Source organism: Malaclemys terrapin, chromosome 1 (assembly GCF_027887155.1).
Source record: "Malaclemys terrapin pileata isolate rMalTer1 chromosome 1, rMalTer1.hap1, whole genome shotgun sequence".
Classification (NCBI taxonomy): Eukaryota; Metazoa; Chordata; order Testudines; family Emydidae; genus Malaclemys; species Malaclemys terrapin.
The window spans coordinates 107,962,418-107,979,984 of record NC_071505.1 but is presented as its reverse complement, the minus strand read 5'-3'; the positions used below and the strand labels follow the sequence as shown (position 1 = coordinate 107,979,984).

The following is a 17,567-nucleotide window of genomic DNA, read 5'->3' as shown; positions in this document are numbered from 1 at the left end:
TTAAAGAGGGACTGTTATTTACTACATAAATTCTAAATTGACCATTCAGATGGTCAAAGTGATAAACCAAAGGATCTAGTTTAACAAGCCCTCAATTTTGATTTTTCCCCCTCCCTTTACTTGTCTACACTTCCCATATCACAAAAGATTGAACTAACCAGTTAAGGAGATTAACAAAAGAATGCATGCCTTTAGGAATTTTGGAATTACACAAGTTCTAGAATCAATCTTATTGAGGGCAGAACAGTGAAAATGGCATTAGACACTAACCAAAGAATGATGTTTGCCTTTTAACAGAGGCAACATAATATTTCTACTAAATAAATTAAAGCTAGTTTCCTGAACTAGGTCACCTATAACTCAGTGTTCCCATTACATTTCTTAGTGTAACTTTTGATCTGACATTCTATGTGTCAGCATGCTGCCACCTATTTTGATCAGAAAGATGGCCACAGCATACAACATGGGACAGTTTAAAAAAAATTATATGCCAAGGGTTGTATTTCTCAGCCTTCTACTGATTGTGTCCAGTTTCCCTTTGCAGCAGTATCTATGTCCTTCATTAGACCAGTAACTCAGCTAGCTTCCTATATAAAGGTGTTAACTGTTGTGGCACAACAAGAGTCCAGTTGCATCAATGAAGGTTCCACCTGGACTCATCTCTCCCAATGGAAGATATTCACTGATCACACTGGGACAACCACCCATAAATCTGCTCCTGACCTTTAGGCCAATAGACCACCTTGGGATAATTCTGCTGCCAAGGCAATATGGACTGCCTCAGGAATGCTTTGCTGCCTCAGGGGACTTGTCTACACTGAAGTTATACCATGTTAGAACACAAACTTGAAGAGATCAGAAAACAAGACATTAGGATTACTTTATCACTAGGCTTAATTTAAGGTTAGCCATGACCAGCTAATGTCAATTGGATCACAGTTAAAATCACTGTCCCTGTCTACACCAAGTGCAAAGCCATATTTATCATGTTTTAGTTACCACAACTGAGGGTTATGTTTTAACATGATGTAATTTCCCCAAGGTAGACAAACCCTTTATGGATACCACCCGAAAGATTGCAGATGACAGGTTGAAAGCACAACAGGCACTTAGTGACAGGTGGAGATCATGTGCTTAAAGAAATGGAACTTGGCACCTGCTCTGGAATGATCTTTGTTTACCTCAATACCCAATTTGAAAGTTAAAACAGGATAAATTTTTAGGGCAACCCACAAATGTTACTTTTCAGCTTGTCTACAACAAGCAAGCCTATTTCATTTTGCTTTATGAATACCATTATGCAAGCTTTCTGGTGGTGCTTAGCAATGCTAGCTTTATAGAAGTTGCCACAACAGTTCTGCAATAGGATTCCTCAGCAACTTCACCCTCATCTTCAACATGTTCGAAGCTTTCAAATATTACCCTACACATAACCATTTACCAAGACAGGTAAGCAAACTCACCAACTGGTCCTGATTGAGGGCTTCTCCCTTCTTCAGGCGATCCCTGTAGTCTTCAAGTTTGAGCTATGAAGAAAAGATTTAAGATCAGTCATCTGTTATATACTGATTATTCAGACATCATGGAAAGAAATTCAGCTTTCCCCATGTATATCCTGGGCTTAAGTTGACATGCTGCAGCTAAAAATAATGTCACTGGTTCTGTCCATTTTTCCCCAAATTCAAGTTTCTCTTTCAAGGCACTGCACAACTCTGCCTATATTTAAGCTATTACTACCTACTTTATGGCCTGCCATTTCTTCTTGTCTTGTTGTCTCTTTGGTCTCACTTGCATGGTCATGCCTTTCATATTGCTTCCTAGGCCTTTAACTAGCTTCCTTTATCTGTAACATAGGTACCTTGACTCCTTCAAATCCCTCCTTTCAGAGGGCCACTTTTTTCTAGCGCTCCATAGCTGAGCTACACTCCAGTATAGGCTCCTATTCTGACTACCTTATTCTCAGACCCAAAAACCCAAAGATCTTTCAAGGTGCTATATGCAGTATATTTAGAATCTTATCTTTTATAATCCTCATCCTGCCCTTTCCTCCCTCATGATTACCTGTGTATCTAGTTTAGCTTAGAAAGATATTCAGTGCAGGAACTACATGTTATTTCTGCTAAATTCCTGACTAATTCATTATATACTAAAAGCTACAAAGATTCCTTTCTCATTAGCCTTAATAAGTTTTGCAAACTTAGACTTGCACAAGTTAAGAAATTCAGTACTATGAACCACAGTAATGAATACTACCCCTTGAGGGTATGCAGCCAAATAAAACGTTAACTACTTATATGTACCTACTATGAGCATAAGCAGCTAAGGAAAAGAATGCATCCTCTTACCTATCTGAATATTAATTTATACTGATTTTTTGCACAACTGTGAGAGGCCCTACTGTAATGTACATGCAAGGGAAGAATCAAGGATACCAGGGAAATACCAAGGTTAAATGTATTTGTGCAGATGGAATACCACTGTAAAGTATGCGGAATTGCTTTAAAGAAATTAAAGCTGGAGGAAAAACTCCAACAGAAGGAAGAGCACTAGGTTGCTGCCTAATGCATGAGCTACACATATCCCATGTTATTTAGTCAAATACAGGTTTGAAGTAAAAGGTATTTTAGAGCACAAAAATATGAAAAGTTTGAACTCTGGTGCAAAAAAAAAAAGCTGATTTTCAATGAACTTATAGAAAAAGATTCTTCCCAAGTGTTTGAAAACAGTTTGAGAATGCAAGTGCCATCTCAATCAAACATTTCAGTTGCAATGCTATGAATTATCTAGTTGTCTGAACTCCTAATTTAAGATTTGTCTGACATTCACCTACACTAAACCACAAAAAAGTGCACCTCGAGTCCTTCAAAGTGACAGCTCCTTTACAGACTGCTAAGCTTTTTAATAGAGCCTTAAAAATTTTTTAAATCAAAATGACAGATGAAAAGCTGAATAATTTTTTGCAAGATTCTATATGCTTCTGAAGTCCAGACCTCAAACCCTATAAAAACTGAAGTGCAATACATATTTAATATGACCTTGCACTTATGAGTCAGAGAAAGCAATGTTATTAATCTGTTCTTTTACATGCATCACTGAATTTTAATATTAGATGCCTATAATCAATACAAGTAGAATACAAAGTTTTCCACAAGTCTGATTATGGGTTAGATTTTAACTAAACTAATTCTATTTGTAAATCCAATTTAATCCATTAAAGGAGTATTCTCTTGCACACTAGTCAAGCTGTCATAGAATCATAGAATATCAGGGTTGGAAGGGACCTCAAGAGTTCATCTAGTCCAACCCCCTGCTCAAAACAGGACCAATTCCCAACTAAATCATCCCAGCCAGGGCTTTGTCAAGCCGGGCCCTAAAAACCTCCAAGGAAGGAGACTCCACCACCTCCCTAGGTAATGCATTCCAGTGCTTCACCACCCTCCTAGTGAAATAGTGTTTCCCAATATCCAACCTGGACCTCCCCCACTGCAACTTGAGACCATTGCTCCTTGTTCTGTCATCTACCACCACTGAGAACAGCCAAGCTCCATCCTCTTTGGAACCCCCCTGCAGGTAGTTGAAGGCTGCTATTAAATCCCCCCTCATTCTTCTCTTCTGGAGACTAAACAATCCCAGTTCCCTCAGCCTCTCCTCATAAGTCATGTGCTCCAGACCCCTAATCATTTTTTGTTGCCCTCCGCTGGACTCTTTCCAATTTTTCCACATCCTTCTTGTAGTGTTGGGCCCAAAACTGGACACAGTACTCCAGATGAGGCCTCACCAATGTCGAATAAAGGGGAACGATCACGTCCCTCCAACTGCTGGCAATGCCCCTACTTATACAGCCCAAAATGCCGTTAGCCTTCTTGGCAACAAGGGCACACTGTTGACTCATATCCAGCTTCTTGTCCACTGTAACCCCTAAGTCCTTTTCTGCAGAACTGCTGTCTAGCCATTCGGTCCCTAGTCTGTAGCAGTGCATAGGATTCTTCCATCCTAAGTGCAGGACTCTGCACTTGTCCTTGTTGAACCTCATCAGGTTTTCTTTGGCCAAATCCTCTAATTTGTCTAAGTCCCTCTGTATCCTATCCCTACCCTCCAGCGTATCTACCACGCCTCCCAGTTTAGTGTCATCTGCAAACTTGCTGAGAGTGCAGTCCACACCATCCTCCAGATCATTAATAAAGATATTAAAACCGGCCCCAGGACTGACCCTTGGGGCACTCCGCTTGAAACCGGCTGCCAACTAGACATGGAGCCATTGATCACTACCCGTTGAGCCAGAGGATCTAGCCAGCTTTCTATCCACCTTTCAGTCCATTCATCCAGCCCATACTACTTTGAAAACTACAACAGCTGTACAGCAAAACCAACTACTGCAGAAAACAAATGAGGTTTGAAGTTGCCTTATCCAGACATCTACATACATTTACTCTGCTTCCATATTTGAGACACAAACATATGCAATTTTAAACAACTAATCTGATTCCTCTTTTCAAATATATCTAAACAAAACCCAAAATGTACAAAAATCAACAGTGCTATATATTACTCTGATAAAATCCCAGAGGACACCTTATTGAGAAATGCTGCTGAATATGAACTGGTTTTATTGATCTTTTTATACTAGCTGCAGCAAACCCATTATGTTATATACTCTATAGGTATGCAAAATAGATTCTTATAGCAGGATTTAAAGTTTACTATTGAGGAGCTGTAACTTAAACTTGATATTTAATTATCAATTTCTTCAGCATAGCAAAGAAAAGTTACCTTCTTTTTCTCAATATTCCTGATCTTGTGTTTGAGACAGATAAGTCCATTATCAATGTAAGTCTCATATGCCTGGGAAGGAGTGGCAGCAGAGTTCAGAGAAGACTGCAGGGGGCTCAGGGGAGGCTGGTTCTCCCCAGGTTGGCCAGGGGTTGCCTGCTGCTTGGCCGGCTTCATGCTTTTGTCCTCCCCCCCTTCCGAGTGGCCTGAAGGCGACGGGCAACGGAAAGGGGATTGGGAAAGCTGCACCATTGAAACAGATGGGCCTGCCAAAAAAAAGTGGGTTGTTTAGCTCTCTTCCCCTTTCCTAGGGCTAGAGCATTTTTATTAGTAAGTATAAGTATTTACACTAATAAAACCTTAAAACATGAAATAAAGACCCATATAAAAATCAGCATAGAAACTTCCCCATCTCTTCTTCCTCATTCCCTCGAGACTACCAGAAGCAGGAACTTCAAACCAGGGAAACTTTACATGGTATAGATCTCCCCACCCATCCAGATAACAGAAATCCTTCATGCAGGCAGTATTAGGCAGTGGCGGGGGATGATTCCAGAAACACGAGTGGCCATGTAAAAAACTAGGCCAGTCCCTGCACTCATCACAGAGGGAAAAACTGCAAGTAAGCAACTGCAGATTCCACTCCCACCTGCCAACACAAACATGCATTTAACTGGTGTAACCGAGGATTCAGTCTCCTCCCTCCCAACTCCTATTAAAGTGGTTTGATGCAGTTCTCTCCTTACCTTCATGACCTTATAAGCAACCCAAAAACACATTTGGATAAAACAATGCACATTTTAAAATCCAACTGATTAGAGGCAGAGGAGTTGCCTAGTAAAAGGAAAGCTTTAGCCCTAAAGCCAAAGCAGCAGCAACATCCTTGAGAAAGAATCAGCCTACATCCACAGCCCAAGAATATCTTTAGGCTGCAACAAGAAAACAAGTTTGGGGGGAGGGAAAGGGATTTAACCTTGAAAGCAGTAGGCATTTCTATACAATATTCACAACCTACAAGTCTTTAGTAATGATCAATCAGGCTCATTCTTAACTTTACCTGTAACCACCAGGCCAAGCCCTGGTAAGGGAAAGGGCTCACACAGGAACCCCAAACTGAATTTATAGGAAAAGCAGCAGATTTCCCTTCCCTTATCACTCCCTTCTCAAGCCACCTGCAATAGAGTTGGGGGTGCAAAGTATCAGCGGATATTAAGCACCACTGCTCCCCCTCATGACGATCTACAGGGCTAAGAGGGGAACTTGCAATCATACATGCTCTTATTGTCAGCGCCTGCCACAAAAGGGTGCCAAGGGGGGGGGGCAGTTTAAAGGGGGGCTGCTTTGTCCCCCCCCCCCCGCCGCCGCCGCCCGGGGCTCACACCCATCCCACAACACTAGAGGGGGAGGAGAGAGGAAGCCTCGATAGCCGGTGCCACCCCCCCATCATCATAAACACACGGGACCCCACGGAGCCCTTCCCCTGGAACGGGAAACTGGAGCACAAGGCAGAGCTGCAGGACGCCCCGCCGCATCCCTGGTGCGGGGCGGGCAGAGCCGAGCTCCAGCAGCCCCCGTGCGTGCGGGGCGGGCGACACCCAACGCTCGGGGGGCTGCGAAGGAGCCCGCGGGGGTCCGGGGAGAGGAGCCCCGGGGGAGATGCTGCAGCCGCCGCCGCCATCCCCACCCATAGCGCCAGGCACCGGCCGCTGCAGCTGGCTCCGGGATTCAGCAGCGCCGCCGCCTGAGTCCGCTGCTGCCACCGCGGGGCTGCGGAGGACGCTGCTGCGGCGACGCCGGATCCGGCGCTATAAACCCCTCCCTCCCGGCGCCCCTCACCTCACCAGCCGAACAGGCTCCGGCCCGCCCTGCTGCCCGCCTCCCCCCTTATATACCCAACTCCCGCCCCGCCGGCCGGGAGAAACGAGGGAAGGGGCGGAGCCTACATGTGAGGTCACCGCCCTCCTTCCAATCGCCGGCTCCTCGCGCCCGCCCATCTGCCTCGTCCCTCCGGCCCCCACCACGCGCCCTCCCCGCCCGCCACGTGACGGGTGGACCGTTATTGGGGGGCGGGGGGAGGAGCATGGCACCCACCACCTTTTTCATTCCCCTGCATCTCCTATGGGGTAGTGGGGCGGGGCTACAGCTCCTGGCTCTGCTCCCTGACAGCTGGTGGGAGCTGGGTGGGTCTCAGGCTGCTGCCCAGTATTGCACAAATCAGCACGCATGGCCCCTTAGCTGGCAGCAGCCTCAGCAGAGCGCCCAGGACAGAGGGACTATGCAGTGCAGAAAAGGACCTTAGCTCCATGACTTCCTCCACAGGGAAGAAAAGTAACAATTGAATGTCATGCAATGAATAGGACTCATGACTCTTGTGTGAGTCCAAGTGGCTCCTTCCCTATAGCACAGTCCATGTGCATGAGCAATTTACGTCAGGAGATTATGACATATATTCCAATTCTATTCTATAAAGGCTCAAATATGAAATGGAGGTGTCCTTTCTACACAAGTTCAGCCTATTACAGTGATGGGACCAGGCACAAAATTCCTCTCTGAGGGCCTTTGAATTTGGGATTTTGCCTCATGCCCATTTCTAATGGCAGCTAAATTGCTTTCCTACCAAGGAGAGATTCATCCAGGTCAGAATGGAGCCTCATAGTGAAACTTTTACTGTTGCTGATCATCTGTATGGGAAGGATAAATGTGTCTTATATACATAGGACCCAATCATACAAGCACTAATTAGCTGGAGCAGTGCTTATTATTGTGAGTAGCCCCACCAAGTAAATTAAAATTGAAAATAAATAATAAAAGTCACAAAGTTAAATAACATTCATTTGTTAATCTCTGGCAATGTGATCGGGGCTGTACAATGGATAAAAAACCAACCTCTACCTCATATAGTTTGCAATCTTGCAATGGAATAGACAAGGAAAAATGAAGAAGACAGAACACTCTGGGAAGCCCGGAGGGATAAGCTGAAGTTACATTCTCTGTGGTTCACTTTTTGTCGGCACCACCTGAAAAAGTAATGAATAGTACAGAGAGAGAGGGTGAAATAAAGAGGTATAAACAAGAGATTTGTTTAAAAAAGATGGAGAGTCAATAAGGATTCAAGAAGGTTTTTCCAGACCGGTCTTTCAGATATTATGTTGGACAGGTGCCACTTTGTTTCTCTAATATAGAGGAACTGCAGAAAAGGAGGCTATCACACAACTGAGAGATTGTGTAGAGAAGTAGGAGGTTGGTGCTGGATGATCAGAGAGAGAGTAGGAGAATAGAAAACATAGACCCCAATCCTGGAAAGAGGTCTGCTCACACAGATCCAATGGCAGGATCTGCAGAGTTGCCAGCTCTTTTATCACACATCTTGTATATTTGGTGTTTTTTCTTAGAGCCCAAGCTCCTGGAGTCAAATGATTACATGAGAATCTCAGCGGTCATTTAAATAAAAAGCAAATATCTATCCTTCATAGTTGTGGAGAAAAGCTTGAAAATATGACCCGACCCATAAAAAGATCCCCTTTTTTTAATTTTTAGAAATCTCATGATTTTTAAGTCAATCTCATTATTTTGGGGAGCCTGACTCAAGATTTTTGAATGTTTGGGGTTGGCAATACTGGATCCATGCCTTAAGATTTTCCTTTCTGGATAAGACCAATGTTCAGTCTTGTTCTCTCTGGCAGTGAGCCCTATATGATTTTCTTGGTCTTGCAAAGAATTACAGGCATGCTTAAGTTTTTACATCATGATTAGTCTTAACTATGCACAGGGTGAAATCTGGCCCCACTGCAATCAATAGGAGTTTAGCTGTTGATTTCAATGGGGCCAGGAATTCATATAGGGTGCACAAAAATGAGCTGGCACATCTTTCTAGGCTCAGAGACTTACGCCATGTCTACACTATGGGGGCTATAGTGGCATAACTATGATGTCCTAGCTATGCTGACATAACTGATGCAGCCTAAAGTGATGGAAGGAGGTTTTCTGTTGCTGTAGGAATACCACCTCCCTAAGCATTCTTTCATCAAGCTAGCTGCATCTACACCAGACGTTAAGGCGGCATTCCTACAGAACTCAGGGGTGCACACTCCCTGAGTGCCATAGGATATGTCAAACTAAGTTTTAAATGTAAGCTAGGCTTTAGATTGCAATCTCTTTAGGGCAGAGACTACCTCTTTGCATATGTTTGTACAGAATCTAGCACAAAGGGTCCAAATCCCTGCAATGTAATTATAAAATTAATTCTCAAATAATACAATAACAATAATAATTAATACAGAGAAAGGCAACTGGAATTAGCCTAGAAATGGTAAGGATGGGTGGAAAAAATACTCTATAATGAACCTTTGAAGTTGGGAAATTGCACAAAAGAGAAAAAAGATCTGTGAGGAAGACTGGTATAAGTCCATGCCGGATTTCAAAACCAATGATATGTTTTGAACTTCATTCTGAAATGAATGGAAAGCAAACAGGTTGTTTGAGGTTGAGACTCTTTGTGAAGTTAAAGTGCATATATTTAGTCTTTATAATATTGAGCACAAAAAAAAACTGTATTACAAGAACATTATTAAGGTTGCCAAGTCAAGTACTCAAATGTTAGGAAATGTCAGAATTGCCTCGGCGACCTTAATTGGGACCCTTGGTATGTATGTATTATGATACAGCCTTTAATTACATAATTGCATGCTATTTGTTTCACAAGACTCCCACCTCATTCAGTGCACAAGACTCAAGAGTCTTGGATTCCATTCCAGGCTCTGGAGGGGAGTGTGTGCCATTGGACACAGGCTGTTCTGCCCATTTCCTTCCAAGCTTGATGCCATCTAACCTATCCCTTCCAACCTGCCTGTCCCAGTCCTGTCTCTTCCCTGCCCCTGGCTCCTTTTCCCAGTCCTATTCTCCTTGCCTACCCATCCCTAGTCTCCACTTCTCAGGCTTCTCATTCCAGTCTCTTCCCCAGCCTGTCTTAGGGCTTGTCTTCACATACAGCACTACAGCTAGGAGCGGATTAGGGTTTTGTGGGGCCCCTGGGCCAGAGCAAGTGGGGGGGCCCCTCCCCACCCCTTCCACCTGCAGTCCGTCCCCCACCCTTTCCACGGCAGGAGCAGCGGGCAGAGCGGGTTGGGGTACAGAGATGCCCATTTTCCTGGGGCCCCCCAATTGGCTGGGGCCCTGGGCACAGGCCCTGTTGGCCAGTAGCAGCACCGCTGTAGCACTTTAGTGAAGATGCTACTCCTGTTGGCATAGTTAATCCACTTTCCTGAGAGGCAGTAGCTATGTCAACGGGAGAAGCTCAGGGTTGTGGATTTTTCACACCCCTGAGCTACATAGTTATACTGATGTAGGTCTGTAGTGTAGACCTGGCCTCAGCCTCCCGCTCTGGGCTCACTGCCTGAGTCTCACTCCACCTCTGATTGTCAGTCTGGCCTCCTCCTCAGACCTAGCCTAGTCATCATATTCAGCCAGTCACAGTCCCCCTCTCATCCGATCTACTGCACCCCTCTCCCTATTGGTTTCTAGTCCCAGTCTTCCCCGGTCCCTCACCTACTCATCCAATCTCAATGCCTCCCCCCAGCTAATTGCCTTCCAGTCCCCCATTTCCTATTTGCAGTCTCCCCCCTCCAGCTCCCAGTCCCAGCCTGCACTTCCCCTTAGCTCCCAATCTCCTTCTGCAGCCTGTTTCAGTCCCTCCCCTCCATCTCTCAGTCACAGTTCTCTCCCCCCACCCGTCCAGTCCCCATCTCACCAGACTTCCAAGCTATTCCTTTCCCTTCCTCCAGACCTGCTTTTCTCCCCTCTACATCCAAACCAAATAACTTCCTTCTCCATGCTGCCTGGGTGCCAGCAGGGAGGTCATAGAGTGCACAGGAGAGAGACTTCCTGCTCTCAATTCCAATACCCAACCCCACCACCACCAGCCCAGAATAGTTGAGACCAGTCATTATAGGAAAAGTCCACTGTGATGTTATCTGATTAAAATATGACCATGCAAATCATTGTGGCTACCACTGTTCTATAATTGCAATGAATCTTGTACAAAGTGTGATGCATGGCCAGAAAGGGTTAAGCATCCTGCAGGATAAATGACTCAAAGTCAACCATTAGAGAGTTAGAAAAGTATGTGAATGGTAATTAGGGCCACTCCATGCTAGAATGCAAACCTGTAGTGTTAGAAAATTGGAGGTGATGTTAATTGTATGTGTGTACTTATATCTTGTTAAATGTTAGCCATGTAAACAGACAGTTCCTGTCTGTCACTAGCTATTGATTCAGTGATCAAAAGGACACATTAACATTTAGATGAACTGTAAACATAGGATGTCGCTGTGTTTGTCTCTCTTTGAAATATATAGCAAATTACCTGAGAATGATGGAAACCGGGCAATTGCCTTATGTTAATCTGTAGATAATTACTGGCAAGGCTTAGGAAATAGATCTATTTCAAAGACTCCATAATTGCCTATTATTCGCCTGAGGACTTCAAGCTGTCAAAGAAGACCTGAAACTGTATAAGAATGTCGGGGGTCCTGATCCTTTTTATCTCAGATCTGCTTGATGCTTCGTGCAGGGAAAGTTTAAGCCCAAAATTGAGATCTCCAGTCCTAATCTGGAATCATCCTGAATATGAACATTGGATTATAATCTATGAACTAATTCTGGAAGCATTCTTTGCAACTACAAAGCTTACCATCTCTACTAAGAACTATACTCATGTCTGTATGTACAGTGATCTTTTAACCAATACTCTCTCTCTTTTCTTTTTACATAATTTTTTGTTTAATTAATAAGAATTGGCAGTAAGCTTGTATTTGGGTAAGATCTGGAATATTCATTAACCTGGGAGGTAATGTGTCTGATCCTTTGGGTTTGGTAGAACTCTTTTATATGATGAATAAGATATTCAGTAATCCTCATCATATTTGACTTGGGTATCTGAGTGGAGGCCTAAGGCTGGGTTGCTTTAAGGGAACAGGGTTGTTGGCTTCTGGGTAACCAGACAGGTATTATAGAAGCTGTTTTGTGCTGGCTTGGTAAATCTAAGTACTGGAATATCCACCAGCTTTGGGGATTGTCTGCCCCATTCTTTGCAGTTCACCCTAATTGAGTGACCTCAGTTGGTGCCCCTGGGACTCCAGTCACATCCACCTTCACCCCTGTAGCACTGGGCTGGAGGAAGCATGCTCAGTCACTCTGTAGGGAGAGCACATGCAGTTTGGTCACATAGCAGTGCAGGGATGGAGCAATCTTCTAACCCGATGCACTCTTCAGAGCTTTTAGCTGCTGAAATCAAAGTGTCTATGTCTACTTGTGCAAACTGTGATTTTTTTTTTCCAAAGTTTATAACTTGGCAAGATTTAGGCAGATTTTCATGGGGACAGAAAAGGGTACATCCTTAGTACAAGGGCCAACCCCCTGCCAAATTTCAGATCCCTGCTCCCAAGTATAGTGGTGCTACAGTATTTCAAAGAAAACTTCTTAAAATTTTACCACATGCAAAAACATATTTTGGCTGAAATTTGCCAAAACATTCAAAAAATTGCTTGTGTAACCAACCTTATTCAGCTCTCTAGTGCATATGCATTATTATACAGGTTTTAACTACATGAACTTATGTTATTTTCCCACAAGATCCCTGTGTCATTCAGTGCACAGGAGAGACCTGCCCCAGGCAGGAACAAGGTTGTGCAGTGAAGGAGGCTGTTGTCTGAATAATCCCTTCCTCATTTGCTGCAGAAGTTGGAAGGCTGTAATGAGTGAGACAGGCCATTTCAGGAAGACAAAAGACGGTCTCATATTTAAAGCAGTTGAATGCTGCCCTGGGGGACTGGATTTGTCCCTATATATACCACAGCATTCCTGTGTGATGTTTGGTAAATCCCTTTAACCAAACTTGTCACAGGTGGTTAATTGTGTGTTCCTCATTTTCAAGGTGACACCCCCCCCCCACTGGCCCCCTGAGACCTTGGGGTCTGATCTGCACAAGTGCTGAGCACTCAGTTGCAATTGAAGTCGATAGGACCTGTGCTTTGAACATATAAATTGATATGCAATTGAACATATTCTGAAAAATCAGGACCTAAGCCTATCAAATTAGACACCTAAAATTAGTGGACTCTTGACCTTTCTGTGCCTCAGTTCCCCATCTATAAAATGCTTGACTTTGCATCCTTTTTTTTTTTTAAAAAAACCATAGCTTTTGTGTGTAGTTCAATAAACTGCCCAGTTTATTTATTGAAACAATATAAACCAACTAATTTCTTTCCACATCACATCTTTATTTATGTTATTAATTAACTTTTGGTACAACCCAAACTGTGCTAGGTTCTTCCAAAATATAAAAGAAGGCACAGTCCCTACCCTGAAGAGTTTAGTACTAATAACAATGTTAGTGCTTCACGTGTTCAAAATTCCATACAGCTGTTATCTAAATTTTTCTCACAACACTGCAGCGAGACAGGCCTGGTAAGTATTGTCATTCATCCCTCTTCTTCCATCATATCGCAGAGAAGGCAGGACAGTCAGCATTATACTGCCACCGTTTGAGAAGCAAGGAGGCAAAAGAATTGTGAGACCCTGGCCCTATTTGTGTAGGCTTGCGTCCATCCCCTGTCCTTCTCCGGTTTTGTTTTGCTCAGAAGCATGGACCTTTGCTTCAGTCCCTCTGCTGTCCCAGTGTGACAGGGTGGACAAACCCCATACTGAGGAGTTAAGAGTGCAGGAACAACTCTGGGCCTGGGAAGCCCTAACCCCACAAGCCTGCTGGGCATGCTCCAGTTGGAGGAGGGACTTAAAAGGGAGTCTCTCCAGCACAGCAGGGTGGTGGGTGGAGAGAGATACAGACCTCCACTCATTGCTGCAAAGGGACTACACCAGGAGTGGGGTCTGCAGCACAGATCCAGGACCCCCTAACTTGTTGAGACCCATAGAGCAGATTGCTAAGGACAACTGCAAGCCATGATATGTCTGGGGAGGGAGAGACAGAACAGTAGGAGGAGACCCAGGGAAAACATTAGCTGGACCCCCAGGTAGCAGACACCTGCATTATGGTGCTCATGAGGGCTGCTGGGTCAGAACCCAGTGGAGTGGGAGTGCTCAGGTTCCCAGACCACTAGGTGGTGCCGGTGCCACTGCCACAGACTCTTACTACTAGGTGGGGAGGCTCACCTTGCTCACAGCAGCTTGCCTCCTTTAAAAAAAAAATCTAGATAAAAGGACAAAGTACAAGGTTGAAACAAAAAGGTAAAGAACAGGAGAAGATGAAATAGCCTGTCTCACTGCCCAGCGAGCATCTCCCTGCCTCCACTTCCAATGCTTTACAGCAATATCACCAGATGCGAAGTGCCTGAGACTGAGTTTGCTCCACAGCTCTCTTCTGACTGTGGAAAGACCCACTCTGGCAGCCCCTCTTTCCTCTCTGATTTCTCCTTCACTATTTCCAGCTTCCCTGGCAGGCTCCTGCAACCACTGCACATGTGGACCCTCCTTCCTTCTCCCCTTCCATGGGGATCCCAATGCTTCCCCCTTTCTCTCTCAGGGCTATCTGGAGACCTCCATTAAAGCAGCATTAACTACTATATCCCTAAGCTTCAAGTTCCTTCCCTTTGGGCCTCATTATTATTATTAATCATATTTAGTATGGTGCTGCCTAAGGGCCAGCCAAGAATGGGGCTCCATTGTGCAAGGCACTGTACAAACACAGAATAGTAAATGGTCCCTGCCCCAAGCAGCTTCCAATCTAAATCGACAAGACAGACACAGGATGAGGGAAGGGGTAGAACAAACAAGCAGAGTGAACAGTATTATGGCAGCAAAGGACATATTAGAACTATGATTTATTTTCATATATACATATTTTGGGGTGGGTTTAGTTAAGAGGGTGGGTTCAGATAGGAGGGTATCAGCTAGATGGAAAGAAAAGGGAAGGACGTGAGAGGGATAGGACAGGAGAGGAGCGAGTAGGAGCAGGAGGGGCAGGTGTGGAGTAAAGCTGAAATGAAAAGACTGAGGGCAGATGAAGGATTGCCCTGTCTGGGACCCATTCTACCCATCTTCCCCAGTGCAGCCCCTACTTAAACATTTCTTTTCCCTCTGAGAGTCTGATTTAAGGAGGATATCCAGGGTTCAAATGCTCTTCTATATGACCAGATTCACAATCCTGACCCCCTGTGGAACTGACCCCTATAGATGATCTTCCAGTATCTCCCAGTCTGGACTCTCCATATCCTCATTGCCATGGGTATGGAAGCTCCTACAGCACAGCCCAAAGAATGTGAAAGTCAAAAGAAACCTTCCACTATGACAACTGAGGTCGTTTTCCCTCTCCACTTGGCTATCTTAGATATTGTCTGTAAGGATTAAGACCTAGATGCTGCCATGACATGCATCCTAGGACCAGGCGCTATTCTCTCTCCTCCAAAGAAGAGGATAGGATTTTTATTACTCCCAGGGAAAATGCTAGTGTCACATCCATTTTCCTTTTTATTAGTACCCACTCAGCTTGGATCTTCTCGGACCTTCATATGGACCTGGAGAAAGTATCCTTGGTTGTGTCCCCCCCTTCAATCTAAGTGAGGTCTCAGCTACCCTCTCAGACTCAGTTCTGATTCATTTTAACAGTGATTCTTCCAGACCATACCTCAGTCATCTCTGTAGTCCATGAACCTTTTCCCATACTATCACCCAGTGCTACAACTGAAAAAAAATTCTCTCTTCCCCTCTAACCACAAAGAAAGGGAGGGTGGTTGCCATGCCCTGGACCTGCTTGTGACTCCCAGGTTGAGAACCCACTCAATGTTCCCTGCCCCCTCCCATCTCCATAGGATGATAAACAAAAACTTGACACAGCTAGTTGAAATACTGTGTTATCACAATTCCAGATACCCGCAATCCTGCAAACAGTTGCACACCTGAGTAATTTGATGCACATGCATGCATCTAAACTAATTCACACGCAAAGGTGTGTGCAAGGCCATTGCTTTAATGAATATCCAAGTTATTCCAGGTGCAGAGTGTGATAAACCACTCAAATACCTACTGTATAAAGGAAACCTGTTTAAGATAGAGAATACATTGTCAGATCTTGTGACCTCAAAGTCCTAATGAGGGATTTAATCTGGGAGGGAGAAAAGCAAAATTATTAGTGCAGAAAGCTTGAACAATGCAGGGTTTTTATTATAAAGAGCATCTTCTACAATCTGTTTCATGACTATTTATCATTAAATAATTTATAACAATACACATGAAATAGCACTATATGTGGCACAGAGCTAAATGTGAATCTAAAATAAAGGACCAGTGAGCAAGCCACAGATCATAGGCAAAATAAAACAGAGACCTCTGCAGTCCTTTGACAACTGCAATGAAATTTATGGAGTTGTGAGTCCTTTGAGGTTGTAATTTTTACTAAAAAGGACAATACTCCCCTCCTGAACATAACCAGAGTTTTAGAATTATCATTCACCTACCTACTTGCTTTCAACTATTTAAGCTTTTAAAATATGAGGCCATATTCTGAGCTTTATTTTATCATTGCACTGAAAAATATTTTATTTGTCTCCTTCTCTCATTTTTATTTCCCAATATCTGTACAGAGAGATTTTAAAAAGCCTCCAAACCAATCCTTCCCCTCCCCTCTGTCAATCCATCCTCTTTATCTGGAAGTAAGATTCTGGAAGAAATTAGCAAGAAGTTCCCAAAGGTTCTGGGTTTGGTATAGCAGGAGTAGAGAAGAGGCCAGATGTGATGCACATCAAATTAAGCTACTTAATAGGATCACCGATGTCTATGGTCTTGATCCTAAAAACATTTAGGCTCAACTTTATGCATGAGTGTAGTCCCATGAAGTTCAATGGTACTACTCATATGCAGGAAATTAAGCATATGCATGTGTTTGTAGGATCAGGGCCTGTGTTTCTTGAGACCACCAAAGACTCATTGTATGATTCAAAGTATGAATGGCTTTCTATTTTTAGTCTAGGAATATCCATTAATGCTTGGTGTAAGAAAATCAAAGCTGTAATGAAGTTGTTAGTCTAACAATGTCCTTTAAAAAAATCATTTAAATAGATCATCATGAATAAAAATACTAATACAATTCTAAATTGTTAGGGCTGCATTCTGCCCCTCAATACACACAACTCCCAGTGGGGTGAATGGGATCTGTGTAACTGCAGTACATGAAAGCAGAACTTGGTTCTTTACATTTTTCTGAGCTATTAAAATAAATTAAATTGATGTTATATTAAATTGTCTTCTCCCCTCCCCTGCCCCTATTTTCATTTCCTGGCAGCCTCTATTGGGAAAAGAAGTTCAAAGGCTCTCTTACAATCTCTCTTTGAGTAGAAACTAATCTGATTTTTTTCTTGGAGTATTAATTGGTTTTCCCACAGTATGCAATCTTGAAATGCAATATTTTTAAACTGATGATTTTCAGGGGAGTACAAGGGCTGGAATTTCATTGCATTCAGGAGCCACAATAGATGGCATTTGGTCCCACAGGCTGCTGTTCTAGGCCCTGATCCAGCAAAGCATTTGTTTAACTTTAAGCAGTTGAGTGATTCTATTGACTTTATTAAGGATACCTCTTTACACCATTTTTGTTTTTATGGTAAGTTAATACTGTTTTTCTTTGGAAAACGGGGCTTTAAAACCCCTCCCCCACAAAAAAAAAATTATGCCTTCAAGGGGACCACTCATGTGCAGAAAGTTAAACACAGGCTTAAGAGTTTTGCTGGGTCAAGGGCCTTGACAGCTTCCCACTGTAGCAGCTGTATGCTAATGGGAAAAAGGTGGTAGAA

At 43.6% G+C, this 17,567-nt stretch overlaps 1 protein-coding gene across 3 annotated transcripts in view; it reads right to left on the bottom strand.

Annotated features, from left to right (window-relative positions):
- Positions 1-6,554, bottom strand: part of CAPRIN2 (caprin family member 2) — a 66,822-nt gene extending 60,268 nt beyond the window's left edge. For all 3 annotated transcript variants that reach the window (XM_054034664.1, XM_054034675.1, XM_054034686.1), the window contains exons 1-3: positions 6,455-6,554; positions 4,771-5,036; positions 1,464-1,526 (exon numbers count right to left, since the gene is read on the bottom strand). In XM_054034664.1, the coding sequence (XP_053890639.1) occupies positions 1,464-1,526; positions 4,771-5,036; positions 6,455-6,458 (333 nt within the window). In that variant the 5' untranslated portion in view covers positions 6,459-6,554. The remainder of the gene's footprint in view (positions 1-1,463; positions 1,527-4,770; positions 5,037-6,454) is intronic.
- Between the last annotated feature and the right edge of the window lie 11,013 nt (positions 6,555-17,567).